This window comes from Populus trichocarpa, chromosome 7 (genome assembly GCF_000002775.5).
Source record: "Populus trichocarpa isolate Nisqually-1 chromosome 7, P.trichocarpa_v4.1, whole genome shotgun sequence".
NCBI lineage: Eukaryota > Viridiplantae > Streptophyta > Magnoliopsida > Malpighiales > Salicaceae > Populus > Populus trichocarpa.
In genome coordinates, this window is record NC_037291.2 from 1,680,645 (window position 1) to 1,706,968 (window position 26,324).

Genomic DNA, 26,324 nt, shown 5'->3' on the forward strand with positions numbered 1-26,324 from the left:
CGATCAAATTTTAATTTTTTTTGTTTATCATTAATTTATTTATATTTTCAAAAAATTTTGATATACTAATATAAAAAATAATTTTAAAAATTAAAAAAAAAATATATTTCAAAAAACAAACAGCCACTAATATACTTTCAAACACCCCTTAAAATTGGAAAGCATTGATGATGATGTTGATGGATTCAAATCAGGTGTTAAGCACGCCTCAAGCTTGTTTATGGCAACAAATAGCACAACAGACGGCGAAAAAAGAATAAACATAGCCACCTGAATATAGATTTAGGGCATTCGGAAATTGAAAGAAACAAAATTTCTTGTATAACTAGTCATTCATACAAAATTGCATGGTCAAGGCCTGAGAGACGGGGTTTTTTTAGAGATTTTTTTTCTTCTTGTGTTTATGAGTATCATCCCCGTCTTTTCCTTCTCTCTTCATTCCACCTTTGCGACCTCTCCTCGGCCCCTGAAACCAAAATAAAGCATTATAAGCTTAGCATTTCCAACCACTATTTAATTTGACTTTGAAATGAACCAAGGATTCATGGTTGAAGATGAACGTATATTACCTCAGCAGAGAAAGACTTGAGGGGGTCTTTGCTTTTTCTGAAGTTTCTCTTTGGTCCTTGGCGGCGACCAGAGTTGTTGTTTCCCATTGCAGCTCTCGCAAGCTTAACCATCTTGCTTGCTTCCTTGGTTGTTGCATCCAATAAGTAGTCAGGCACATCAGAAAGATGTGGAGCAGGGGGCTTCTTGCTCAGAACTTTGTCATGTTTTAGAAGATCTGTTCCAATACAAATTCAAAGCTAAGAACTTGGACAAGTAGTGAGGTGAGGGAAGCAGGACAGTCAAAATAGACAAAATTAGTAAGTGCATCACCTAAATCCCTTGGATTGACTTCAAAATGAGCCTTCAACCTACACAAGAAAACATAAATTGAAAACAAAAGGTCAATGCTCGCATACAAGTTCAACAGATGTTTCATAACAACTAAAAATCTCGGAAAGATGAAAATGAGTAAGAAATTGGACAGAGGAAAGCATATACTCACTTTTCAGAGTTAAGAATTTCATTTCTCAAATCCTGAGCTCGTGCTTCTCTGACAGCAATTTTTGTCACACTCTTTGCTGTGTCCTGCAAAATTAATCTCTACCCATTAATTATGACCTTTGCTTCTTTTGGATGTAATGTGTCCAAATTTGCCCCGATACAACAAAATCATATCCAAAATTTAAGGTAAGGACAACAACCGAAAGTTGGACAGGAACACCAGTTTAAAAAGGAGACCAAATCACAGGAAGCAACCATGATCACCAAGACTTCACCTAGATTTCACATGCACCATTCATTGAAGAATCTAGGAAGATCACAGGAAGAGAAAAAAAAAAAAAAAAAGCATACCCTTCTAATGGTATGCTTTGTAAGGAGGAAAAAAAATGAGGAAAAAGCTATTCTGAAAGATAAGAGTGAAACATCCAAGAGAACTAAAACACACATGCGCTTCTTTTTTTTGGGCTACAAGGGAGATGCTGGAACCTGAGACCACTTAGGGGGAGGGGAATAGATGCCAGTCATTGGCCTCAAATGGACTTCAGCATACACCTACCACAGCTTGACAAAAAAAAAAAAACACTCCAACACACCATCCTCTTCTTAGCGGACATCACATCAACAACGAAAACTCAGTCTTGTATCTTTTATGATCCAGAATAAAAGTAACGTGATTAAGTGAGGGAATCAAAACAATCACCTCGGCCCTGTACCGTAAAGACTCCACTGCATTCTTTGTGAGCAAAGGATATGGAGAAATAACATTCGATTCATTGTTTTCGTCATCCCCTAAAAAGGATTTTATTTCTTCGAGAATTTCCATCTCATCTGGAGAAACCTATCAACAGATCAAGAATCAGAATGGCTAAGTATTGGAAAAGCCATATATATATATATATTCATAGTTTCATATCAACAAACAGAGGAGAGAATAAGAAAATAAAAACATAACTTATTCATCTATACAAAACAATTACTATATCTTATGCATGGACAGGTCTAAAGTCATTCTGCTCGGATCTCAATAAATCTTAATCCTCTGCGTCAACTCACCAGAGAAACAGAAGAACCAGTACTGTAAGCTCTTCCAGTACGTCCAATTCGATGTACATATCCGGTGGCACTTAGAGGCATATCATAATTTATAACCTGAAATGAGAGAAGGGGGTGGGGGCAAGAAAAGGCCCCCACATATTAATAAAAGCACACCCAGAAATATAAAAAGGAAAGGAATGTTGGTTGAACACAATATTTAGCTATAATAATTAAACCATCTACAATGAAAATAATGCAGATCACCCCTATACATAACTAAACCAGCAAAAAACTAGCATAAGAAACATAGAAGACAAAAATGATCTTTATGGGTGATATAATAATAGTCAATAGTTTCTAGCATAACCTAAATCATACACTCCTGTGATGCCACAATGGGCTAAATATTAGAAAAGTAGTTTGTAGAAATTGGCCATCATGTCAACTAACTATTAAATTCAAAATTTGGCATTTTAGGACATTGAGTATATGATTGGGAGTCCAATCCAATAAGCATGAGTAGATGACCTCATTAGTTTAATGCAAATTATAGGCCCCAGATTCTCTTCCTCCCATTCTTTCAAGTGATTTGATTAAAAGAAAACCCGATCTGAAAATATGTTATTGCTAAAAAAATGTGTGGTAATTTAAATCAAGACTAACACAAAAATGATGAAGGGAGAATAGAAACCATCAAAACTTTTAATTTAAACTAAAAATCATTTTATACATCAGGTGAAAGCAACCAAAAGATGGTTAATCTGTTTGCTAACTTGATAGGAATGTTCATTCAAACCCCCTGTGACATGAAGTTATTTGCAAAGATGAAAACATACAAACATTGTAGCCCAAGTCATCAGATTTCCATAGCATCTCAGACACAAAAAAGTAAAAATTTCAAACATGAGAATCTATGAATGAACCTCTTAAGTCTATTTTCTAAACAGATCATCATCCAAAATAGATGAAACAGCACAGATACAACAGTCCAATAGAATATAATACTACAGCCTGCAGAACTGCAGCAACAAAACCTATCCAAAAAAAAAATCATTAGCTTACCGTGTGTACATTTTTGAAGTCAATTCCCCTCACCACTCCAAATTCTGAGTCCAACTTTTGCTTGGCATGCTTTTTTGATTTTCTTGTCTCAGCAAGACTTCCCTCGTTGGCTTTTTCCTTTTCTTTTGTTTCTCTGTCATCCGTTGCAATCAAATAATCAAAAAGCCCAGCATTGAATTCCTGAAAACAAGCAGCATAGGAGGCAAAATGAGCTACTTTTAAAAACAATAACCAAAATTTTGGTCATAAAACCCATACTTGGAACCTTCAAACCTCAAACCATCATTCGACCTTGGCTTACTATTTGTGTTTTAAATTTTCAGAAATTGTGAACCTAACATACCTCTAGGATATGGAGACGAGAATTCTGCGGCAACTCAGCATTTAAAACAGCAGACTTTATTCCAAACTGTGGAAAAATAACCAAGGACATCAATATGGGATGAAGATACTAAACCAAGAGCATTACAAGAAATAACACAACTACATTAGAGCAGCATGTGGAGATTAATAGTTCCACCCAATGAGAATAGTAGTGAAAATAAAAACAAGTAATAAACAAAATTCGATGCCTAGCCTTCATTAGTCTGTCTACAACATAAGGCAAATCAGCACTTTTCCGTCACAGCGATCTTGAAACCCCCCCCCCCCCCCCCCGGGAACATAAATACGAATTTCAATTAATTTTGATGTAGAGCTTCCAATCACCGATGCATGTCATATTGAGACACAGATCCATTATTGGTAAAGATAAAGATTGCAGAGGATTGGTTATATAATATTGCAAAAATGGTAACAGAGATGCAATTAAGACTACACAATCAATGATAAATGAGATTGCATTTCATCCTACTAAATTAGCCAAAATCAACAGCAAATTACATCTCGATTATTTTTTATGTAGAGCTTCCAATTACTGATGCACTTCTAATATTGAGACACAGATCCAAAATTGATAAAGATAAAGATTGTACAGGGTTGGTAATATAATATTGCAAAAAAAAGGTAGACTATATCCCAGGTCAAAGCTTTTTGACTACACAAAGTCCAACATTTCACATCATTGGTGCAACACCTCACCCATACAATATCCAATATCTCAACAAAGAGACAAGTTCCTATGTATCAGCAGCAATTATTTTAAAAATGAATGATGAATTAAAATAATTCAATGGATGCCCAGTAAAGTAGTCAGAGACTGAGAATACCTTCTCTAAAAACAATTTCAATCTGAAACTCATATCAATGGCATTAGTAAATATCAAAACTTTTTTCTGAACCAGATCCAGCTTCAAAAGAGCAAGAATATGAACTAACTTGTCACGATCACCACATGAAACCTGAAAAAGATATGAAAGAGTTGTAAAGCTCATTGATACCCTTGTTCAACCATATATTACGAGGCTCAGATGATTGATATAGATAAGAAACGCTAAAAGTCCATACGACAAACCATAGGAATCATAACCAGAAGTTTTGCTTTGACAGATTCTGATAACTACAAGATGACAGTGTTGTCAATGCGATACCTGACAAGACACGTGTGACTACATGTGCTCCACCATTACCCAGGTTTTGGACCTAAACTGACAAGTTTGGTGGCAAATGTGATTTATATTAAGAGAGGAAACGCAGCAGGTTTCTGCACCAGAGGCTGAATGCTGAGAACTAAGGGTCGTTTAATAGGTGGAGACAGCATTTAATATACGGGGAATTTTGGGGTTTATGCTGATGACAAGATGATTAAGGGCTGATTATAACGAGAGCTGGAGGGAACTTGTTTGAATCTTAAAAAGCCCCCTCTTCCCCTCCCCCCTTCATCAATAAAACCTTGTGCGATGGTAGAATTCCATACTTGAATGGGGAGCGGTAGTTTATGCTTTGCTTTCAAATCATTACTAGAGGCAAGCCAGTGGTAGTGTATATATTTTTTATTCTCTTTATATTCCAATCTTCTTTTAGCTGGTTCCCAAGGATTACAGAGGGATTTCAGTTTAAGGCCAATTATGTTATTGTCAGTCTCAAAGCCAAATATAACCAAAGTTCCATCTGGAGCTGCCTAACAAGGAACAAAAATTCCATCTGAAAGTTGTTTTTATCTTATAGGTGCTTTAGTCTCCCAAAAATAAAATAAATAAGGATGCAAAATAATTCACAAAAAATATACATGGGTCACATCAGAAAAAAAAACTCAAATGGAGCAATCACTTCTCATATCCTCCAGAAAAGGCTATAGAATTCCTTACCCAAAATTGCTGAACATTTTTGGGGATAACTTCATCCTTGACACCTTCAACTTCTGGCAAGGTCAAAACATATGGATTATGCAGAACGAGCTTCTTCAGTTTGTCGACATCAGCACTGAAACAACAAATGCCAAAATAGCATGCATGAAATCTCTCAATCGAAGAGTGACGAGCATAAAGACTTCATTTTATCAATATGAACTTCGATTGGGTAAAAAAAGATGAAAGGAAGAAAGTTTCAAGACTTGCTAAAGTATAAATTGAAGGTACCAAACAAAACATAAGTAAAAGGAGGGAGGGAGAGTGCCATAATCAACACACCTTGACGTTGCAGACATAAGAAGGCATTGACAACGTCTTGGGACAAGAGCAGTAAGAGCTTTGAGATCTTCTTCATAGCCAAATGACAACAAGAGATCTGCCTGAAAATAAATAGATATTAATGAATCATTCAAGGAAACATACAGCAGATGTCTTTTTTAAGAAATTGATAACTTAGTATCTGAAGTTCCATCCATAAGAAGGTAGAAGAAACCGTAGAAATCTAAATTGCACACACATAGCACATGTACTCGATCAATATCAATAGACATAACACTGTCATTTTCATCAAAATCCCATTATTTTAACAAATGCAATCTAGTTGAATTCAGACAATCTATTATCATCAGAAATCCCAACTTCCATCTATCATGAATGAATTACAAGGATAAGCATCATCACAAACACCAAGTTCTCACCTCATCAAGAACAAGAATTTCAAGTGAGTCATTAATAGATTCCGATTTTAGTACTCCAACTGACAAGGACTTGGCTACACAAGAAGGAGTAGACACCAAAATATCGGGCGGCCCAGCCAACGCGTTCCGCTGCAAGCAAGCAAGCTAGCAGTCAACCAATTATGCTGAATATCACTAAAAATTAAACATGTAACTTTTTAATTAACCAACCAAATCAGAAGCAGGCATGTTGCTAGTCAGCTGAACAACTTTCAATTGAGCTTTACAGGAATCAATCAGCGACGAAACCTCCTTATAAACCTGTTGACATAACTCTCCACTTGGCACCAGAATAAATGCTGAAGGTGAAAGCTTTTTTCGATTCGAATCAGCCGTACTGAGAAGCTTCTGAAGCAAAGGAAGCAAGTAAGCTAATGTCTTCCCTGACCCTGTTTTCGCTCGTGCAACCACGTCTTTCCCTTGCTAATGATATTCAAAACAATTAATTACAAAAATGAATGAATAAATAAATAAATAAAAGTTAAAAAGAAAAAGAAACTGACAAGTATTAGAGGAATAGCGGCTCGCTGAATTGGAGTGGGCTCTGCAATGCTAATTTCTTTCTTGTTTAGGGCACGAATTAGCCTAGGGTCTAACCCTAACTCTTCAAAGCTCTGTGCTTCGTCGTCTTCTTCTTCTACTACATCCGGTTCCTCGTTTAATTGTATTTCTTGTTTGTGTTCGCTCTCTTTTTCCTTTTTCTCTTTAGTTTTATCGGCCTTCACCATTTTTAGGTTTACGCAGAAAGATGGAGGGAGGGAATATTAGGGTTTTTGAGGAGGAAGAAGAGGAGAAGGGTTTTAAACTTGTGGGTCGGGTTTTATTTAATTGAACTAAGACCCGTTTTAATAAACATCAAAACTGACCCTTTTTTAAGGGTCCAATTTCATTCCAATATAGTTTGTTTGTTTTTTCGGTTTGACTTGTTATTTAAATTATGTTTTTTTTAAATTAAATTATTTTTTATGTGATTTTTTGTGATGATTTTGGTGTTTTGATTTTAAAAATAAAAATAAAATTATTTTAATATATTTTCAATTAAAAATAATATTGTAAAGATATAATGTATTTAATTACTAAATATAAATATATATGAAACAAGTCGTATTTATTTTAAAAAAACAAATATAGTTATTACTTGAGGTTTATTTGGGGTAAGTCCAATCATAGTTTGAGTAGGGTAAATTGAGTTAGTATTATATTTTTTAAAAAATAAAATCAAAACAATATTATTTAAAAAAAATTTAAAAAAAATATTAGGTTTTTACTGTATTTAACCTGAGTTGTGAATTAACATAAGTTTTTAAACATATTATATTATATCAAATATATTTTTTATTATTTTTTAAACCCGGACCAAGCATAACCATAAAATGACTGTTCCTAAATCAATTTATTTGGCTGGTTTAATAACTAAGTATAAGTTGCAAGAGTATACAAACCTGCAGTCAAAGATTTTTATTAAAAAAAAAAACCCCGACATTCTAACCGGGTAGGGATTGTAACGATGGGCCCACATCCAATCTAAACTGTCCTTCTGGGAGGCCCAGCCCACATATTTTCTTTTTCATTCTTATAGTGAAACGACATAGCACGAGAAACAATTAGAAACGATGGAAGCGCGCAATACAAAACGACGACGGATGGTTGTTATCCAGTAGTAGCAGTAGCAGTAGCAGTAGCAGTTGAAAGAGAAGGTGGAAGAAGAAGAGGAGGAGGAGGAGGAGGAGGAGGAGAGGAAACATTGAAAGAAGAAAGCTCGGCTTCAAAAAAAGAATGGAGCTAGTAGCTTTAAACCTCTCTACAAAAATTCCAAGACAGAAACCAACCTTCCTCTCTACAACAACAAAGACTCTTCTCTTTCGCAATTATCATTACCAGTTACGAAGAAGAGCAAGTAATCATTTTCGATTTCAAGCCAGGAATAAACAGCAGCAACAACTCTTGATTAGTCAAATAGATTCGGAAAGTGAGCTGGAATTCGACAGCGATGAAGATGAAGACGAGATGTCGTCTGGTTTGTTATCATTAAGCGTGAAACCAGACAGGAACACGGCTTTGCTTGATGATTACGAGATTGAAGAACTTGCCTTTCATGATTCCTCCAATTCTAATCATCGTAGCGGTCAGTCAGTTACTGAATTTCTTTTTTATTATTATTAAAATAAAACAAAATTTGGGTAAAAGGATGGAAGGATTGTGGTGATGTAGGGTACGTGGCAGTGGTAGGGAAACCGAATGTAGGAAAGAGCACGCTTTCGAATCAAATGATAGGACAAAAGTTGTCGATTGTTACTGATAAACCTCAGACTACTAGACATCGCATTCTTGGTATTTGTTCCGCTCCAGATTACCAGGTTTCCTATTTTTCTTTTTCTTTTTCTTTTTTTGAGTGTCTGTGTTTTGTATCGTGTTATTTGGTTGTGTAATGTTGAATAATTGCGGAACCATTGTCAGAAAATTGAAACCCAGAATTCCCAAAGCTGTTTAAGTTAATTTCCTTTTACAGAGGGGGACATTAGAGTAGAAAGTTGTGATTTTTAGATTGTAAATATGATTTTATTCTTCGCTGTGTCTTACTTTGCTCTACAATTATTGCCTATTGGATTTGTTTGTTTGTTGTGTTTAACACGATATAATGACAATTTTGCCAGCAGGATAAGTAAAATCATCTTTCATGAATTGATGTTGAGTGTTGAGCAATTTTTCCTAGGGTAATCTAGTTATTGTAGAGTGTTGCGTTGGTTAATGCCTTTTAGCTTGTGCATGTTGTAATGAGAAGCTTGCGTTCCTCCTTGTTGGAAGACGTGGTGAATGGTCTTTAGATATGTAGGAAAACGATTTGTAAGAAAACCAGAACCATTGAAAGAAAATTTGAAATCTCTAGGCTAAGCAATTGAATGACTGAGTTATTTTAGATATGAGCTAATCATATTTTTCTTATAAATTGTAAGAAATATTGTAATGATGCTTTTTTCACTGTTTACGTTACCGCTTTAGACATAAAGAAAAATTGATGATACTTAAATACATGATTGCTTAGTTGCTCAATGCGGATCACCTGACTGAAAGGTTTGCTTGTAGATGATACTTTATGATACACCAGGTGTTATCGAGAAGAAAATGCACAAGTTGGATTCTATGATGATGAAGAATGTTAGGAGTGCTGCCATCAATGCTGACTGCGTGCTAGTTATTGTTGATGCTTGCAGAGCACCTGAAAAGGTATGCTAATTGTTTGTGCAATTATTTGCAGTTCTTTCTTTCAACTTTTCTTCTAAATTCCATTTCTTGATTAGATTGATGAAATGCTGGAAGAAGGTGTGGGAAACCTCAAAGACAATGTGCCCACTTTACTTGTATTGAACAAGAAAGACTTGATCAAACCTGGTGAAATTGCAAAGAAACTTGAGGTTAGATCTTTTTGATTGATACTTATTTTGGCATGATAAGTTGTCTTCATTATTTATGTTTGATAATTGTCTTTTCTTTCTTTCCTTTTGGTTTATGTCTTTTGATCATTATTACCCCAATAATAAGATGATTTGCCAAGTAATGTAATTAAGAGATAACGGGTAGATCAAACTTGTCCTCGAGGTGTCACCTCTTCTTCTACATCTGTGATTGCACTTACCTACATTTAGGTTCTTCTGACATTGATAAAATATCCTGTCCATTAACACAAGAAAATCAGAAGTTAAATGTATGGTCAGTCGGTGCATTGGCTGTAAATATGAATCAAAAGTTAAATCTTACATGTATTTTGGTGGTTGATTTCATATGATTGTAATGATTTGTGCTAAATGCAATAGTGGTTATGATAGCAAATTGTCAGTGTCATGTTGGATGTTCTATGGTCTTGTCTTGCCAGAGAATATCTACTGTCCTAAAAAGTGGTATTTTATGTTTTCTATGCTTCTTTAAATAACTGATCCGATCCCTAAAGATTTCACTTTTTTGCAGTGGTATGAGAAATTTACAGGTGTTGATGAGGTCATACCTGTGAGTGCCAAATTTGGTCAAGGAGTGGAAGATATCAAGGAATGGATACTTTCAAAACTTCCCATGGGGCCAGCTTATTATCCAAAGGTACACTGAATTGAACTACATGTTTCTTTTTTTCCCCTTTTTTCTCCGAGAAAATGTTTTTTTCTGAGTAAACGTATACGTAGTCTCTGGAGGTAGTTAGTGGTCTACTGTGGGTACTCCACCTTAAGTTAATCATTTGAACTTAACGACATGAGCGAAACAGTATATTATCTGGAGCGCCTGGTCCACTAGTGGTTAATTAATTATAAAATATGAGAAAGAGAACCACGAAACTTAACTTCCATTTTTGCTATGCATTACACCTTAAAGAAGCCAGCAGTAAGGAACTCCGTCGAACTTCCATTATTTGAGTCTTCTCTTCCATCATTTGAGTCTTCTCACTGGTGCCACTGACATGGTAAGACATTGCCTTGTTTATTCTTGTCTTATCTGTTTGTGATCGCAAATGATATAAGCAATAGTGCCATCTGTGGTTGGCTTTGGATCCTTTTCCTTATTTTCCTATTATGTTTTCACACATTAGGCTGTTTGTGCTTTGACATTCTCAGGACATTGTTAGTGAGCACCCAGAAAGATTCTTTGTAGCTGAAATTGTTAGAGAAAAGATCTTTATGCAATTCCGCAATGAGGTTCCTTATGCATGTCAGGTAAACAATGGTGTCCCAAGGTTGGCTTATAGCTTCTGCTCCTCAACCCACCAAAACCAGCTTTAGTTGATGAATAACAACGAAGGTTGGTTTCTCTGTGTACCCTGTAGGTCAATGTGGTCGGCTATAAAGCTAGGCCAACAGCCAAAGATTTTATTCAAGTGGAGATTGTTGTGGAGAAGAACACACAGAAGATCATTATCATTGGAAAAGTAAGTTGGCCTTTTAGTTATGGAATGGATCATGAAATGGCAAGCTGTTCAAGTGCATGTATGACTTGGTATATTAATGAGATCTCAAGAAGCTATTGCTTGACTGATTTAAACCTTGATGACTGTTTTAGATTGTACTGGATATCAGAGATGCAATCCAAAGATTAAGTGTGTGTGCCTGTAAACACGCATGTGCATAACATTTTGTGTAGTTCTTTTTTTTTTTTTGGTCTCAATTCAAGTGCACTAACCACTGCAGGAAGGGAAGGCTTTGAAATTACTTGCCACAGCTGCTCGGCTGGACATTGAGGATTTCCTTCAGAAGAAAGTATATCTTGAGGTAAAGAGTTACTCAGTAACAACTTCATAATCATCAGTCATACATCGTTACTTGGCCACTCTGTTTTGTTGATTGTTTAGTTTACCTTGACATGTTTCTGAATCAGACATGTTGTAAAAATAAACATTGACACTGTTCCCTTCCCTCCAAATATGAGGGTAAATACAGAAAAACCAAATACTAATTTCCAATGTGAGTACATACCTGAAAGCTAACACTGTGTATCCACGTAAATGTTCTTATTCCATATTGCATTTTCAAACTTTAGTTTTAAGATTTTTATCTTATAATTTACCTAATGCATGACTCATTTTTTAAACAGATAGAAGTGAAAGTAAAAGAGAATTGGCGGCAAGATGAAGGGCTTTTGAAGTACTATGGCTATGGAGGGCAAATTAGCGCATTATAGCATGAAGTTTTTATCAATTTGTCTGCATTCAACCGGTGCAAGTGAAGCTGCCACACCACTGTAAAATTGTTACATAGAGTTCATTTCAATTTTCCATTTGCTTTGATCTTTTCCAGTTAATAGAAGCCTTGTCGATCCTCTCTGTAGTTAGGACAGCTATTGTTGTAACTTGTAACCTTCGCTGGAAAATTTTGTCCGTCCATGGGCGTTGCTCTGCCCCATTCTCTCTGCGTGAGCGAAAAACACCAGCCATATCTTCTTGTTGTTGCTAGTCAAGTTTGAGACAGTGGCTTAAAAGTGGGCATGGCTATAGATCTTGGGCCAAATGGTTTGACCTCATGGGCGACTCCCTTTAGAATTGAAGCATCCAATCTACGAAAAAGGGTGTAGGTCTTTCCCCTCTAGGGTTAGAAAATACTAGGTTTTTTAGGTTGAATCATTTTTTAAACTATAAAAAGTCAAAGTCAAAATTTGATGCATACCACCCGAAATATTTAAATGATAATAAATTGGTTGATGTATTTTTTTTTAAAAAAATTGAGAATAGATTGAATTAATTTACGTCAATTATGGTTAATTTATAAAATCTGTAATTCAGGGTATAAGATTATAATGAAACCCTTAGACCTAAATTAAATGTTGTTTTGCTTTTAAGAATATTTTAGTTAAATAATTTAATTGTGTAACAAAGTTATAAGAAGAAGGTAATAGTCATGATTAATTCAAAAATATCTAATCCACAGTAATTAAAGAGGAGGGTGAGTGTGAGATTTTTTGAAGGATAAAATAGTAAATTTATTGTTTCAATCCATAACAATTGACATAGACGAATCTTTTAAACATAGATTTTTAAATTCACAACTTTCAACTAACAACTTTTTTTAGTTATTATTGATATTAATTAAAATACCAAATTTTCCCTTAAGACAAAATGTTTATAACGAGAAAATAATAATAATATGAGATTATCAAAGCCCTTAAAGTCAAGCTTTAAAACTTTTTTTTTTATTTTAAGGGCAATAAAATAATTGCATTGTTTTTTGGAAAGTGAAATTTTTTTTTAAAAAAAAAAAGCTAGACTTAAATTAAGTGTTGTTTTGCTTTTAAAGATATTTTAGTAATTTACTTATGCAACAAAGTTATAAAAAGATAGTAGTAACCTCAATCAATTAAAAAATGTCTAATTCACAATAATTGAAGGAGGGTATATGTGAAATTTTTTAAATGACAAAACAGTAAATTTATTGTTTCAATCCAAAGTAATTGGCCTAGACGAAACTTCTAAACATGAATTAATCTTTTAAATTCACAATCCGTGAAATCATAAATTTGGGTTCAATTAAGAAGCTCAATTATCAATCAATTTAATGTTATAAGATGAAATAAAAAAAAAGTTTCAATTTAAAAAATTTAAAAATAGAAATAAAAAAAATGAGTATCAAATATGAAAGGAAAAAAAAACGAAGGATGGTGAAATTGAAAAAAAAACAAATTAAAAAACTATCTCAAATAAAAAAAAACAACAATAAAAGGAATATACATCAAATTTGATAGACAAAAAAAATTAAAAGAGGATCAAATTGAGAAAAAAAGTCTCATTTTGAAAAATTAGTTAAAAAAAAAAAATAGGAGTAAAAAAAAAAAACAGACCAATTCCAAAGAAAACAAACTTAAAAGGTTAATTTGCAAATCTGGAAGGTCAGACGTGGATTTCTAAGAGAAGAAAAAAATAAAAGAAAAAAAAGTTGTCAACGCTGAACCGAATGTCTGTTGATTATATGCGCTAACTAAAAAGGAAGAGGACGTTGAGATGAATCGAATGACACGGGAAAACAATAGTTTTGACCACCAAAGTCAGTTAGACGTGCTACCCAAAAACAATTGAGCAACTGCCCGATGCAATACACACATTAGTAGCTTTTTTTATTTTTTTATTTATCAAAATACCACATGATCTGAAACCAAATAATAATTAAGAAAAACCATTAGAAAATCACAAATAAGCTCATGCAGGAAAATCTTGATTCAAAGGGCAATAAAATCATTGCATTGAGCTTGAAAAGTGATACATAAAAAAGAACCCCTGGATCATTGTTAAGTGTTTTTTTTTTTAAGATCAATCAAGTAATTTAATCATGAAAATACCACCCGGATGCCCCTGATTAATGACTAATAAACCCAGAAAAAAGGCTCATTCACTCAGTAAACTAGTAAAGCTAGTTAATTGATTTTCCTGGTTAAGAACAAAGATATAACTTGACTGTTTCAATAATCAAGAGTGAATTATATAGTAGGTTTAGGTTCTGTTAATGCCACCAAGTGATCAAGGACTAAATGTCCTTCTAGATGCTTCACATACTGCTGGTAAATCCCAGAGCTGTAGTTTTCAGTGCACGGCCAGACTTCACATGCCACATGTCTTCAGACAGGTTAGATCTCTCGAAGCCCTAATTAACCTGTCGGCTCCTAAGTGACGAAATTCCACACCACAAAAAAGGGTGGTGATGGCCATGCACCTGTCACTTAGCAGAATCTGATGATGACACCATCTATCGTCTTCCCAGCTCTTATTTTGTCTTAGATTTGGTGTGATTGGGTTTGTCCCACCATTGATGATCCATGTTCCTTCGCACAAGCTTGGATTGTGCTTGGATCATATAAAAAGTTGATATCTTGACAGGGGCCACAAGGAAGAGTGGTAAAATTATGAATTCTATTTTTTACCTCTCCCCTCTCTCCCCTCTCTCTCTCTCTCAACAAAACACCCTAATTTGGGTTGGGTTGAGTTGATGTCGGCTACTTAAAGCCAATTCCATTCTTTCTTTGAATTTTTCTTTTTTTTATTCCTATATATGAGAGATTTTTCTCCCTCTTTTGTTTATTTTTACTATCAAAACTTGGTATTTTTTTTTAAAAAAAAAGATATGATTACCCTTTTAAATTGGAGTTCTATATATCCTGTTATTCTAAAGGAATTGACATTTATTGGCAATGCTAGGAGGAGGCCAAAATTTACCATCCATGAGGCCTAGTAGTGCATCTCCTTCCTCGGTTGTCTCTAAGAGCAAGATATTTGTCTACATGTATAATTTGAAAGAAAAATCATACTTTATGAAAGTTCAAATATCCTTATTTTTTATCCATCATGAATTGGCAGATGTTGCTTAAAGGATCATAACTCACCAAAATTGTGAAGATTTTTAACATATTTCTTTAACATATATTAAAAAAATAATATACTTTCTATCCATTTGATATTATCATATATTAAAAAAAATAAAAATAAATGGTGGGACCATGAAGGGGAAGGGCACTATAACTCACATGGGTTCAACAATGAAATCCATGAACTTGTGACGCGTTGGTGGGTAAGATGGAGACGTTAAGAGCATCAAATTTCTGAAGGTGACCTTTCTCTATCAAGATTTAAAGGTATTTACTGCTGATTTAAAAATTTACTTGATTAATTATTTTAGAATCAAAGTGATATTTTATAATTAGAATATTTTTATAAATCCTGTCGAGTTAATTTTAAAAATTAAAAAGAAAAAAAAACTATTTTCTTTTAAAGTAAAATTTTCATTTGTTAAAAGGTTAGGTTCAATATATATATATATATATATATATATATATATATATATATGAACCTAACCAATAACCAACAACCAACAGATTAGACCTTAACCAATAACCAACAGTGTCTTTGTACTAGCTAAAGCTACATGAACACATACATGCATGTGTTTCTGTATTTGTTCTATTCAATGAGCATGGTGAATGATTGGCCTGCCATGCCATGCCCTTCATGAAAAGCTCTCTCTCAGAGACCATCATGGCTAATGAAGTATTGATCAAAAGGCTACTGGGTTCATCTTTGTTGCTTGTTGAAATTGAATGGCTGCTATATCGCCAGCTCTTATAGAAGATGGCAAAGGGTTATCTAGTACTTGGTCTGGTTTTGCTAAGGTTACCAGATGTGTACGGACATGGACCATGGTTGTTGGGTGGGTTCTGGACATTGAACCACCCATGATACGAGCAAACCCGTCGTAGTTACAGCAAAGAGGTGGCAACTTAAGAGAAATGCAAATAGGCAACGGGGTTAAAGAAGTAACCAGCTATTATACTTAAAGAAAGATGCCAAATGCTTTATTAAAGGAAAGAAAGACAAATGCAACACTAGAATTTTCAGCAAGGAATTTCAAATAGTAAGAAATTTGGGACGTCTTTTTTTTTGTGTGTAAACAATGCATCAAACGGTTGTGATAAGACTAGAATCAACGTAGCTTCTTCTTGATATTTCATATTTGCTATAGGCATATTAAACCTAGCCCGGTTTGACGAGGCCATTTAGAATTTGATGTAAGCTAGTTTTATTAAAAAAAAGAACTGATTTGTTATTTGGTAAAAATTTATTGTTTTTTTTATAAATTATAATAATATTATTCTAAATTTTTTAAATAAATACTTTTATCTGATTCAAACTCGAGTTCATTCGTCATACTGAAATTAAATATCAATCTAACAATTTAGGTGATTGCTATGCTTTATGCCATGAAAATGGCCGTGATTTATGGAGACTATGACAATGTGTTTGTGATGTATGGAAAAAGAGATGGTAGTGGGGACGCCAAAGGGATAAAAGAATTTTACCTTGGAGGCTTAGAGGAAAGATATTGGATTGGTGGCCTTTTCAAGGTTCTGTTTTACATGGCAGAAAGAAAAAGAAAAAGAAGCTTTGTCTGTTTCTCTATCGACAGTTGCTTGTAGCGTTTTGATAATCTTGCAGTTTGTAAAGGACAAAACTTCTCTCAGCTTTAAACAGCAACCCCACCTCCCCATTAGCCTTAAGATTCCTTCTGATAGAGTCAGTGTGTGTGTGAGAGAGGGAGAGAGAGATGAGGCATTTGACTTTGGTTCTTTTGCTAACCATTTTGATCCATCAAGGATGTCTTCATTTCCATGTTGAAGCAGGAGATGGTTTCATTAGAGCTAGAGGAGTGCAGTTCTTGTTGAATGGTAGCCCTTACTATGCAAATGGCTTCAATGCTTACTGGTTGATGTATACAGCTTCTGATCCATCTCAGAGATCAAAAGTTTCAGCTGCATTTCGTGAAGCAGCAAGCCATGGTCTCACTGTGGCCAGAACCTGGGCTTTTAGTGATGGTGGTTACAGTCCTCTACAGTACTCCCCTGGTTCCTACAATGAACAAATGTTTAAGGTCCTTGAATCTTTGTTCTTTTTAGCTTTGCCTGTTCTTTAAATCTTCAAAACTCACAAACTTGCTAATCTATTTTTCTTTTGACAATCTGTAAAGGGGTTGGATTTTGTTATAGCTGAGGCTAGAAGATATGGGATCAAGCTCATTCTAAGCTTGGCTAACAACTATGATAGCTTTGGAGGGAAGAAACAGTATGTGAACTGGGCTAGAAGTCGAGGGCAGTATCTGACATCTGATGATGATTTCTTTAGACACCCTGTTGTCAAGGGTTACTACAAGAACCATATCAAGGCAAGAGTCTTTTCTCCCTGGTATAATATCTATATGCATACGAATTCCTCTTTCTTTTTTGTCTCTTTTCCCCCTGGTAGGCATACATGGCATGGATTTCTTCAAAATTGTATAGCAGACTAAAGAATCAGAAACTGTGAGCTGTAGAACATGCAACTTGCCCTGTGTTCTCGTCATGATTTATCTCTGATATCTTCTTTCAATATTTCACTCCAGTTTGTATAGTGTTCTATGACAGAATTAACTTAGTCATAAAGAAGCATTTCTGGACTTTTCCTGTTTGAGACATGATGCATACATATGAAGTCAATATTAACTTATCTATGACCTTTTGTTTTTGCAGACCGTTCTTTATAGATATAACAGCTTTACTGGAATTCATTACAAAGATGATCCAACAATCATGGCATGGGAGCTTATGAATGAGCCTAGATGCACATCTGATCCTTCTGGAAGGACTATTCAGGTTTATTTACCTCCCCTCTTCTTGTTGTCTTTCTTTATTTCTTTCCTATCCCTGGATGGATTTAACCTCAATTACCTTGTAGTTGCGCACTTCAACCACTCTTCTTAACTGTTGTTGGCTTTGGTGCTTGTTTGATATAGGCCTGGATAACAGAAATGGCTTCCTTTGTGAAGTCAATTGACAGGAATCACTTACTGGAAGCTGGTTTAGAAGGATTTTATGGACCTTCAACGCCACAGAGGAACAGACTCAATCCTGGTTTGAAGATAGGAACAGACTTCATAGCAAATAACCGCATCCCCGGAATTGATTTTGCAACAGCCCATGCATATCCTGATCAATGGTAACTTGCAATCTAATAAAAACTTCAGAATCTGCTATACTCAAGAGAACCAATTAGCATTACAACAGAGATCTGTCCTTCTAGATTGAATCCTTGTGTAGCCAATACTTGTTAAAAGTTGAATAGCCGCTACTAAATGGATAAATGCCACTGGGTTGATCAGATTTGTAGCTATCCACAGAAATCCATGTTGACCGAGCTATTGAATTACTGTAACAGAACCATGCCTCAATTACCTTGTTGATTGTTTCTTACATGCTCTTGATGCTTGAACAGGTTATCCAGCTCTAGTGATCAATCCCAACTTTCTTTTTTGAACAACTGGCTCGACACTCACATACAAGATGCGCAAAACATTCTTCGAAAACCAATACTCATTGCAGAATTTGGAAAATCTTGGAAAGACCCTGGTTTCAGCACATACCAGAGAGACCTAGTGTTCAATACCGTGTACTACAAGATATATTCATCAGCTAAAAGAGGAGGAGCAGCTGCAGGAGGCCTGTTTTGGCAACTTCTAACTGAAGGAATGGGCAATTTTCGCGACGGGTATGAAATAGTCCTGGGGCAACCTTCCTCAACTGCAAATGTTATAGCTCAACAGGCACACAAGCTTAATCAAATTCGAAAGATATTTCTGAGAATGAGAAATGTGGAGAGGTGGAAGAGAGCAAGGGCCGCCAGGGCTAGGAGGGGTCGTTGGCAGGGTGGAAAAAAAGGCAAGCGTATTGGAAACTGAAAGCATTATGATTTTAATACGTGAAAGCTAGTGTTGTGAAAAATGATGTCCCATAGTAGAAGCTGTTGTGTTTTGAGTGTAATGCGTGAGATTCTGGGGAAATGGTGTCTCTCTTAGAGATGAATGGTGTTCGTCCAAGAGTGTAGCCAAGTCAAATATATTATACGAGATCAACTTCTCAGTATCTGTACTTGAGTTTGAGACCTACTTTTCGTAGAAGTAAATTCAAGGGAGTTTCCATAGCACTAGCTTGACCTAGGTTGCGACAATTTCTGGCAGGGATCATCATGTTTCAACGCATCAATTCCCTTGACCTTAGTTTCATTGCTGCGGAAGCTTGCAGAGGGATACAAGAACTTGAATACAGAACAAAGTAAAATCAACGATGCTATTGGCCCCTCCCTAGATAGAAAGCTCTCTTTCTAACATTTTGGAAATGTTAAGACTATACTGTATGGTGTTCGTGCATGTATCGGCACTGCCTTAGGTTCACAAAAAAAGGCTAGAAATATGATTCCAGATGATCATTGACCCAAACAAAATTTAATCACCTCCCAGATTGCCAGTAAGGCAGTAATGAATTATTATGATGGTAATGGTAACCCAGCAATCTCAGCAGGCAGGAAAATTGCTAGGAACAAAAGCAAGAGGTTGGTATTCAAAAGACGGCATATACAACATTTTATTCTCCTCTTCTGTGACATGACATCGGCGTCTACTGATTGGTCAGATGCTCATCAATTAGCTGTATCATCATGCTCTGGAGCATGAGAATCACTGGAAGAAGATGATCCACTCATTGCTGGGAGATATGACCATGCCAAGGTTGTCATGCCAAGGGTGATTGCAGCAGCAATCGAGCCCCAAACCCACTTCTGCCTCCTTTTCCTTATCTGCCTGTTTCGGCGCGCCGTTTCTGCAAATTTAGAAGCCAAAAAATTAGAACAAGAATCTAGTAATACATATAATGGGGCTCGAATTAGGGCTGGTAACTGGAACCTTAACTAAGGCTGTGAATTGAGCATGCTTACAACAGGAGATCTCAACAATTCTCTTAATTCACACCTGTTCAAAAGTTTTCCACTCAACGCATTTAGAAAGAATGCAAACTGATGTTTTCAAACCAACCCAAACTTGCCAATTAAATTGAACTACTGAAAACCAGTAAGGTCACTGGGTCTACATGCAAATAATGGTATAACCACTAACCATACATGCAAACTTGCCAATCAAATTGAACTACTGAAAACCAGTTAGGCCACTGGGTCTGGTCAACCATACATGCAAATAATGGTACAACCACTAACCACTAGGTCGGGGTGCTTAAATGTTAGCAGTACTGTTTTAAGCTTTCTAGTTGACTAGATCAACAAATTGTGCAGGAAATTTCATAACTAGTTTTATAAATTCCTAACCCAGCTATAAGCCTATCACCACCAAGCCAGTACCATCCTTCTAGGAGGACACCAGATTTCTCAACTTTATTTTTTTGGGTCCAATAACTTGAATGGGTTTAGAGCATCAGCATGAAGCAGCATACATTAAAAATTAGAAATGCAGCTAAGTTTTTTTTTTATTCCACAAGCAACACCAGTTAAAAATAAATGAGCAAGCTGACTAGCAAAACCTTTGAACATTTAACAAAAATCTCACCTATAACTTCTTGGTTCCACTGAGACAGTTCTCGATTCACTGCCTCGTAATAATGAAGTCGGTCCAACAATCGAGCAATTTCAAAGTTCTTTGCTTCAACCTGAGCTTCCATCTCTATCTCAGCCTCAGCTTTTGCAATACCCCTTCCTATAGATTCTGATACAAACCGAGCAAGATAGATCTGCTGGCAAATCTCCTCTACAGGATTCACATCTGATGGCTGATCACTCTCTGGCACATCAACAGGACAAGCAGGGAGGGAAAGCCCTACCAGAGCTAATTCTTGTCTGATCCTCTGCCACTGGCTTTGCATATTATCCATAGCCTCCTCTGCTTGCTTCCGCTTCTCTATCTCCATCAACAAACTCAATCTCATTTCACGCAATTCAGCTCCATTGTGGTGAGGAGAAGGAGAAGGCTGTTGCCCACTCTCAGAGGATAGCTCTAGTGATAGTAAAAACACAAGAGTAAGCTTCTGCATTCTTTTATGACTCTATTACTTACAATTTGTCACACTACTACTTTTGCTAAGAGAATCCAGAAATAGTCTTGGGAAACAATAATGCTTGAAATCATCATTTTAAACAGCTGCTTATTTTGTATCCATATGGGTCAATGAACAACGAATGAGAAACTCACCATTCAGAAGCAAAATATGTGGTAAAATGATGCCAGACTAAAGACGAGATGACAAACAATATAATGTATGCAAATAACAAAAGAAAGGACACAGCACACCATATGGAAAATGTAACAGGAGCAATGACTCCCCAGCATCATAGCTGCAACAAGCTATGAGATACTTCTTAAATGTGGCAGATTAAAAGCAAGATGCCAAACTATATGATGCAAGCAGATAAAAAAAAAAGATGAACAAGCAACTATAACTTTTCTAACAACCACATGATCTACTAAAGTAAAACAAACACAGAATAATGCAAGATATGAACACCCAAGTACCTTCCCAAGCATCATAAAACTCTCCTACTGGCAAAGCTGCAGTAAGCTTCATAGAACTCTCAACTGCAGTGGTGTCCTCAACATCAGTGTTACTAGTATAACTCATGGAGTCTTGTGGATCAAAGAAATCATCACTGTCCCCATTTCTTTCCACATTCTGCTCAATCGGCTTCAACATATCCTTTTCCAAGGACAAGTCCTTCCTCGTATCACCAGTCCCAAGTTGCACACTACTGCTCCCTCTTTCACCACCATGGCTTCCATTAACACGGCCCACTTCGATAGGACAATCACGGACACCATTCACAACATCCTCTTTACCAGGACACCCGTTTACATCATTCACGAGCTCACCTTCAACAGAACTAGGGATGAAAAAAGTAACTGAATGCCCATTACTCGAATCAACAACCTTATTTTCCCCATTATTCACATTCCCGTTCACCTCAAGTTTCTCCAATTTCTTCTTCCTAGAAGCTACATCATCGTCCGAAAAGCTCTTCGAAAGGCGTGGCCCGCGTCTCTTGTGATTAATAATATAAGGCGAAGGAGGAAACGAAGTTGGTGAATCAGGAAGTGGGGTCGATTCAGGAGTCGCATACAGTCCAGGCGATATTTGAGGACGATTACCTTTCCTCTCTATCACCGATGTACTATTCCTCCTCTCCAGGTTTGAATTGGGTAAAGGTGGCTTCAATTCTGGTGGAGGAGGCTTCGGCTTCGGCTTCGGAACTGGGTACTTGTTGTTTGAACTAGGAACTGGCATGTCGACGGATTTCGATGCTCCAGGTTCTAACAACCTATCCAAAGCTAATGCAGTAAAATGTGGCATCCTTCTACACTACCACAACAACAGTCATCAAATGAAGAATTAAATTCAGTAACTAGAAATTTAGAGATTAAACAACTTAGTTAACAACAAATCAATTCCAAATAAAATCCATAATAGAAACTAAATAGCTAATAATAAAAGTTAAATTTGGTAATTACGGGGAAATTAGTGGAAATTAAACAAAATTAGCTTAGATTGATTATAAAATCACAAAAATAAACTACAAATTCAACAAAAACTCAAGCTTTCGACACAATTACTTAGCTAAACTATACAATCAAATCAAGAAACACCCCCCCCCCAAAAAAAATAATAAATAGAACCTAATGCTCCATTTCTAGCTTAGATAAGATTTCTAGATGGCAAAAACTTAAAAAAGAAAAAATATTTTCCACCCAGCTTTTAAGCTAAGCTACACAATCAAAGCACGTGAAGCCCGATTTTGATATCAAATAGAAAACCAAAACGATACTGTTTGGTAGCTGAAAAACGGCTGACGCAAATCTTAACATCAACTTTTGCACACGGATAGAGAAAGAGAAAAGAAATACAGCTAAAAAATTACCTTGATAGCGAAGGAGCTGAAGGAGAGGAGACGCCTAAATATAAATAAATAAATAAAAATGAGCTGATAATATTAACAGAGAAATGAAGGATCAGGGGAAGAGTGGATGAAGATTATTTGGTATAGAAGAGCGAGAGAGAGGGGGGGGGGCGAGAGAGAGAGGGAGCAAAACGACATGATTTTGGAAGGAGTAGCACTATATGGTGGTGTCGTGTCGTAGATTGAAATTCACGACTCTTCCCTCCCTGTCATCCGTCAACAAGGGCAAAATAAAGAAGCCGCTTGTTGTCCAAGTTTTTTGGGTTTTTTTTCTTACAAAAAAAATTGAAGTGGCCTTTTCGGGTATAAATTATCTCTATCGATCTCCCTAGGGCACACGTAATTGCCCACGTTTTGTGAAGGGTTTTTTTTCAACTTTGCAAAGTTCAGATTAGTCCCCAAATTATAACCTATTTTTCTATTTCGTTGTTTTAATATATTTTCTCTCAATTAGATCCTATGTTTTTTCCCTCTTGCATCCTATGAGGAATAAGGCCTTGCCTATTTTGAATTGGGTACTATTGATCACTACTAATATTTTTTAAGAATGGCTTTGACTTTGTAATCTTTGAAATATTGTTTTTCAAATATCCAATGCTTAAAGAATATTATAATTTTAGATTTAATGATATGAATGTATAAATATCAAAATAGTATTATTATTTAATTTAAATAGTAAAGTAAGAAGTTAAGTGATTATTAATTAAGGGTTTAAAAAACTCCCATGACAAAATTGGGTTTACTGCATAAATTATAAAATCATAAAGCGAATCACCATCTTAATTAAACCATAATTAATTTTAATGGGGTCTTTTTATTTAAATTTTCACTAATATTTAGTGAAAAAACCCTAGCTTCTTATGAAATTGCGTTGTCTTTTAAGCATAATAAACCCATTGTAGATGAGGATGGAAGAATCAACCGATAAGTGTGAACTCTTAGGGATTTAATTGGGATTAAAAATAATCTGAAGGATCAATTGAAATTTATCATATTGTAGGAGGACTAGTTTGGAGAGAGCTTTTTGTTGCGTTGTTGACTTGTTATTGATAGAATAAAAATTCAAAGTCCTTTTTTTGGGTACTGACTGCTGGTAGAAACGGTCAAATTTAGAGTGTTTGACTTGACAGCGGAGACAATGTTTGGTGTCTGAGATAAATGTTCGACCAGCTGGTCTGACTCCTGAGTGTTTGGAGATGTCGTATTAGGGTTATGATTCGAGAAGTTGATGTCGTTTTTGGATCATGGATAGCTTAAATTTCGCTTTGTTTGTTTTACTACAGAGTTCCCACCACGCAGGAGTTCCTTTTGTTTTGTTAAAATTAATTGGAGGGGATTGGAAAAGATAAGGGGCATGTAACAAAGTTATAACACTAGACTTGTAATTATAGGATCAAATATAGTTTGAGGATTAGGCGAGTTAATCTCAATGAAACTAAAATTTAATTTTAAAAAAAAATCATAAAATAATATTTTTAAAAAAAAAAACATATATTTCTATTTAAGAAGCATCAGATTCATGAGTCATTTAATTTACTAGCCAAGTTGGATTTTATAACAGAAAGTATACACTTAACTTTTAAAAAAATTAATTTATTTTTTAAAATTTATTTTTGATATTAACATATTAAAACAATTTAAAAATACAAGATTAAACGCGATCCCAAATACTTTTTAAAAATTTAATTTTTAAGCTAGAGCTAGAGTGATAAAAATAAAACTATTCTAACTCTTTTAATATGAATCTTGAAGATAAAATTGATCTACATACACGAAATCTAATCCAAAAAAATGTTAACAAAAAAAAATATTCAATCATCACTACTTACCCCCTTTTTGTCTCTTTTTAATAAATAAAAAATATGCAAATGAGACTTTAATTAATGTGGGATAAATAAAATTTTTAACATACTTGAGTTTTGCTTAAAATATAATAACTCATGAGTCATGAATATCAATGTTCGTAAAAAAAAATTAATAATAACATATTGCACTTAAAATACTAAATATTATTTTTAAAAATAATCTAAAAAATTGACAAGCCAAGCATTTTTTTCACAAATTAAATTGCAAAGAATCTCATTCCAAGAGAAACACAATCCAACTTCCAAATTGGTGAAATATATAATAGTGTGCAACTATGCATGTAAATATTTTAGTCATGGATGTATATTTTACTTGAGTGAAGCCTTTTTCATTAAATAATAATAATAATATATCGTATTGACTATGTTTAATTTGGGATTATCTTGTTAAATACAATGTCTTCTTTATCTCTTCTCAACAATCTTTCTATTTTATATATCTTTTTATTTTTTAAAACAATAAAAAAATTGAAAATGTAAACATCGGCAATTTGTATGGATGGTAATAACTTGGGAGCTCTCTCATCTGGTTGCCTTTGCTTTTGGGCCACAGCTATATCAATCACGTAGTGTTTCTCCATGTCAGCATGTCCGAACACCAAAGGAATGGCTATGGAAGATTACTGGTCCACATCATGGGAACAAAAGCCAACTACGAAGATTCCGAATCTAAGGTAAGGAAATTGCCATGCCTCCTAAACACTATATAATTTTAAATTTCCAGAAGCACACGTTTTGGATTGGGATTTCATGCCCTCTGTCCTTTCCTTTCTGGTGAATTTTCCTTTTCTCTATGTTCATAAAGATTAGTGGTTGATACCCACCAGTCTTGATTCTTGTCGTCGTTATTCTTTATGGTTAGACGAAGTTTCTATCAGCTGGAGATGACAAAATGTTACTGGTGGTGTTGTAATTGAAGCTTTGATGTGTTTTTAATATATTCTAGATAAAAATAAAAATAAAATAAAAAATCACATAATAAAAAACAATATAAAATTATAAAAAAAAATAAAAAGATTGTTATCATGACACGAATGAAAACAATATAAGAAAAACAATAAGCACACAATTCTTTTTGTTTTAATTAACATGAGTGTCGGGGCCAACTTGCGTGCACCTTGATTAATTTCACAAGCCCTGAAGTTAACGATTATGTAAGTTTTCAGTGGTCCTGAGGTTTGTGGGACTCGAACTAGTGATCTTCAGGGAATAAATTTAGAATCTGACTAGTTGAACTACACCTTTTATGATTGAATTTAGTCAAATTTGAATGAGAATTAGGTGGGTTAATTACAATAAATTTTTTGTAAATAAAATAAAATAATATTACTTTAAATAAAATAATTAACCCAGTAAATGTAACCCGTTAAAACTTAGCTCGGTTGTAATACAATTTATATATAGGTTTAATTTGTTACTTTCTAGCAATTACATGATTTCAGTTCTATTTTCGAAGATAAGAAATTGTGTAAAATGTTTATAACTTAAGTCTTTTTGTTAATTTCTCATGTAAATTTAA

The 26,324-nt window shown here is 34.9% G+C and overlaps 4 protein-coding genes across 5 annotated transcripts; 2 read left to right on the forward strand and 2 right to left on the reverse strand.

Annotated features, from left to right (window-relative positions):
* Window positions 1-154: 154 nt before the first annotated feature.
* LOC7480138 (DEAD-box ATP-dependent RNA helicase 16) lies at window positions 155-7,008 on the reverse strand. Its single transcript, XM_006380707.3, has 14 exons — window positions 6,676-7,008; window positions 6,344-6,595; window positions 6,134-6,262; window positions 5,715-5,815; window positions 5,394-5,508; window positions 4,356-4,487; window positions 3,491-3,556; window positions 3,148-3,327; window positions 2,104-2,199; window positions 1,751-1,888; window positions 1,052-1,134; window positions 880-917; window positions 570-784; window positions 155-466 (listed from the first exon to the last, which is right to left on the reverse strand). Exons 1-14 carry the CDS (start codon window positions 6,898-6,900, stop codon window positions 377-379), a joined length of 1,860 nt encoding a protein of 619 aa, XP_006380769.1. The 5' UTR covers window positions 6,901-7,008; the 3' UTR covers window positions 155-376.
* A 770-nt stretch (window positions 7,009-7,778) lies between these two features.
* Window positions 7,779-12,101, forward strand: LOC7480137 (GTPase ERA-like, chloroplastic). The gene is made up of 9 exons (XM_002310781.4): window positions 7,779-8,297; window positions 8,384-8,529; window positions 9,257-9,397; window positions 9,472-9,585; window positions 10,136-10,261; window positions 10,771-10,869; window positions 10,980-11,081; window positions 11,341-11,421; window positions 11,744-12,101. Exons 1-9 carry the CDS (start codon window positions 7,949-7,951, stop codon window positions 11,828-11,830), a joined length of 1,245 nt encoding a protein of 414 aa, XP_002310817.1. The 5' UTR covers window positions 7,779-7,948; the 3' UTR covers window positions 11,831-12,101.
* A 4,276-nt stretch (window positions 12,102-16,377) lies between these two features.
* Window positions 16,378-19,075, forward strand: LOC7495490 (mannan endo-1,4-beta-mannosidase 7). Its single transcript, XM_002310780.4, has 5 exons — window positions 16,378-17,052; window positions 17,149-17,343; window positions 17,687-17,809; window positions 17,950-18,152; window positions 18,429-19,075. The coding sequence occupies exons 1-5, from the start codon at window positions 16,729-16,731 to the stop codon at window positions 18,889-18,891; spliced, it is 1,308 nt and encodes a 435-aa protein (XP_002310816.3). The 5' UTR covers window positions 16,378-16,728; the 3' UTR covers window positions 18,892-19,075.
* A 343-nt stretch (window positions 19,076-19,418) lies between these two features.
* Window positions 19,419-23,203, reverse strand: LOC7495489 (uncharacterized). 2 transcript variants are annotated; one of them, XM_024605561.2, is made up of 4 exons: window positions 22,902-23,203; window positions 21,505-22,340; window positions 20,545-20,988; window positions 19,419-19,807 (listed from the first exon to the last, which is right to left on the reverse strand). In XM_024605561.2, the coding sequence occupies exons 2-4, from the start codon at window positions 22,334-22,336 to the stop codon at window positions 19,629-19,631; spliced, it is 1,455 nt and encodes a 484-aa protein (XP_024461329.2). In that variant the 5' UTR covers window positions 22,337-22,340; window positions 22,902-23,203; the 3' UTR covers window positions 19,419-19,628. The 2 variants fall into 2 exon arrangements, with proteins under 2 accessions (XP_024461329.2, XP_024461330.2); XM_024605562.2 differs by having other exon boundaries at window positions 21,505-22,345.
* Between the last annotated feature and the right edge of the window lie 3,121 nt (window positions 23,204-26,324).

What these genes read in the sequence shown, in the direction of transcription:
- LOC7495489 (XM_024605561.2), bottom strand. Translation starts at nt 22,336, where the DNA reads ATGCCACATTTTACTGCATTAGCTTTGGATAGGTTGTTAGAACCTGGA. An exon ending in GTTTTATGATGCTTGGGAAG is followed by an intron (nt 20,989 to 21,504) that starts GTACTTGGGTGT and finishes TACTATCACTAG; the next exon opens with AGCTATCCTCTGAGAGTGGG. An exon ending in GTGGAACCAAGAAGTTATAG is followed by an intron (nt 19,808 to 20,544) that starts GTGAGATTTTTG and finishes CTAAATTTGCAG; the next exon opens with AAACGGCGCGCCGAAACAGG.
- LOC7480137 (XM_002310781.4), top strand. Translation starts at nt 7,949, where the DNA reads ATGGAGCTAGTAGCTTTAAACCTCTCTACAAAAATTCCAAGACAGAAA. An exon ending in CTTGCAGAGCACCTGAAAAG is followed by an intron (nt 9,398 to 9,471) that starts GTATGCTAATTG and finishes TTTCTTGATTAG; the next exon opens with ATTGATGAAATGCTGGAAGA. An exon ending in AGGTTCCTTATGCATGTCAG is followed by an intron (nt 10,870 to 10,979) that starts GTAAACAATGGT and finishes TGTACCCTGTAG; the next exon opens with GTCAATGTGGTCGGCTATAA.
- LOC7480138 (XM_006380707.3), bottom strand. Translation starts at nt 6,900, where the DNA reads ATGGTGAAGGCCGATAAAACTAAAGAGAAAAAGGAAAAAGAGAGCGAA. An exon ending in CCGCTATTCCTCTAATACTT is followed by an intron (nt 6,596 to 6,675) that starts GTCAGTTTCTTT and finishes GAATATCATTAG; the next exon opens with CAAGGGAAAGACGTGGTTGC. An exon ending in GAAATTCTTAACTCTGAAAA is followed by an intron (nt 918 to 1,051) that starts GTGAGTATATGC and finishes TTTCTTGTGTAG; the next exon opens with GTTGAAGGCTCATTTTGAAG.
- LOC7495490 (XM_002310780.4), top strand. Translation starts at nt 16,729, where the DNA reads ATGAGGCATTTGACTTTGGTTCTTTTGCTAACCATTTTGATCCATCAA. An exon ending in ACTACAAGAACCATATCAAG is followed by an intron (nt 17,344 to 17,686) that starts GCAAGAGTCTTT and finishes TTGTTTTTGCAG; the next exon opens with ACCGTTCTTTATAGATATAA. An exon ending in CTTCTGGAAGGACTATTCAG is followed by an intron (nt 17,810 to 17,949) that starts GTTTATTTACCT and finishes TGTTTGATATAG; the next exon opens with GCCTGGATAACAGAAATGGC.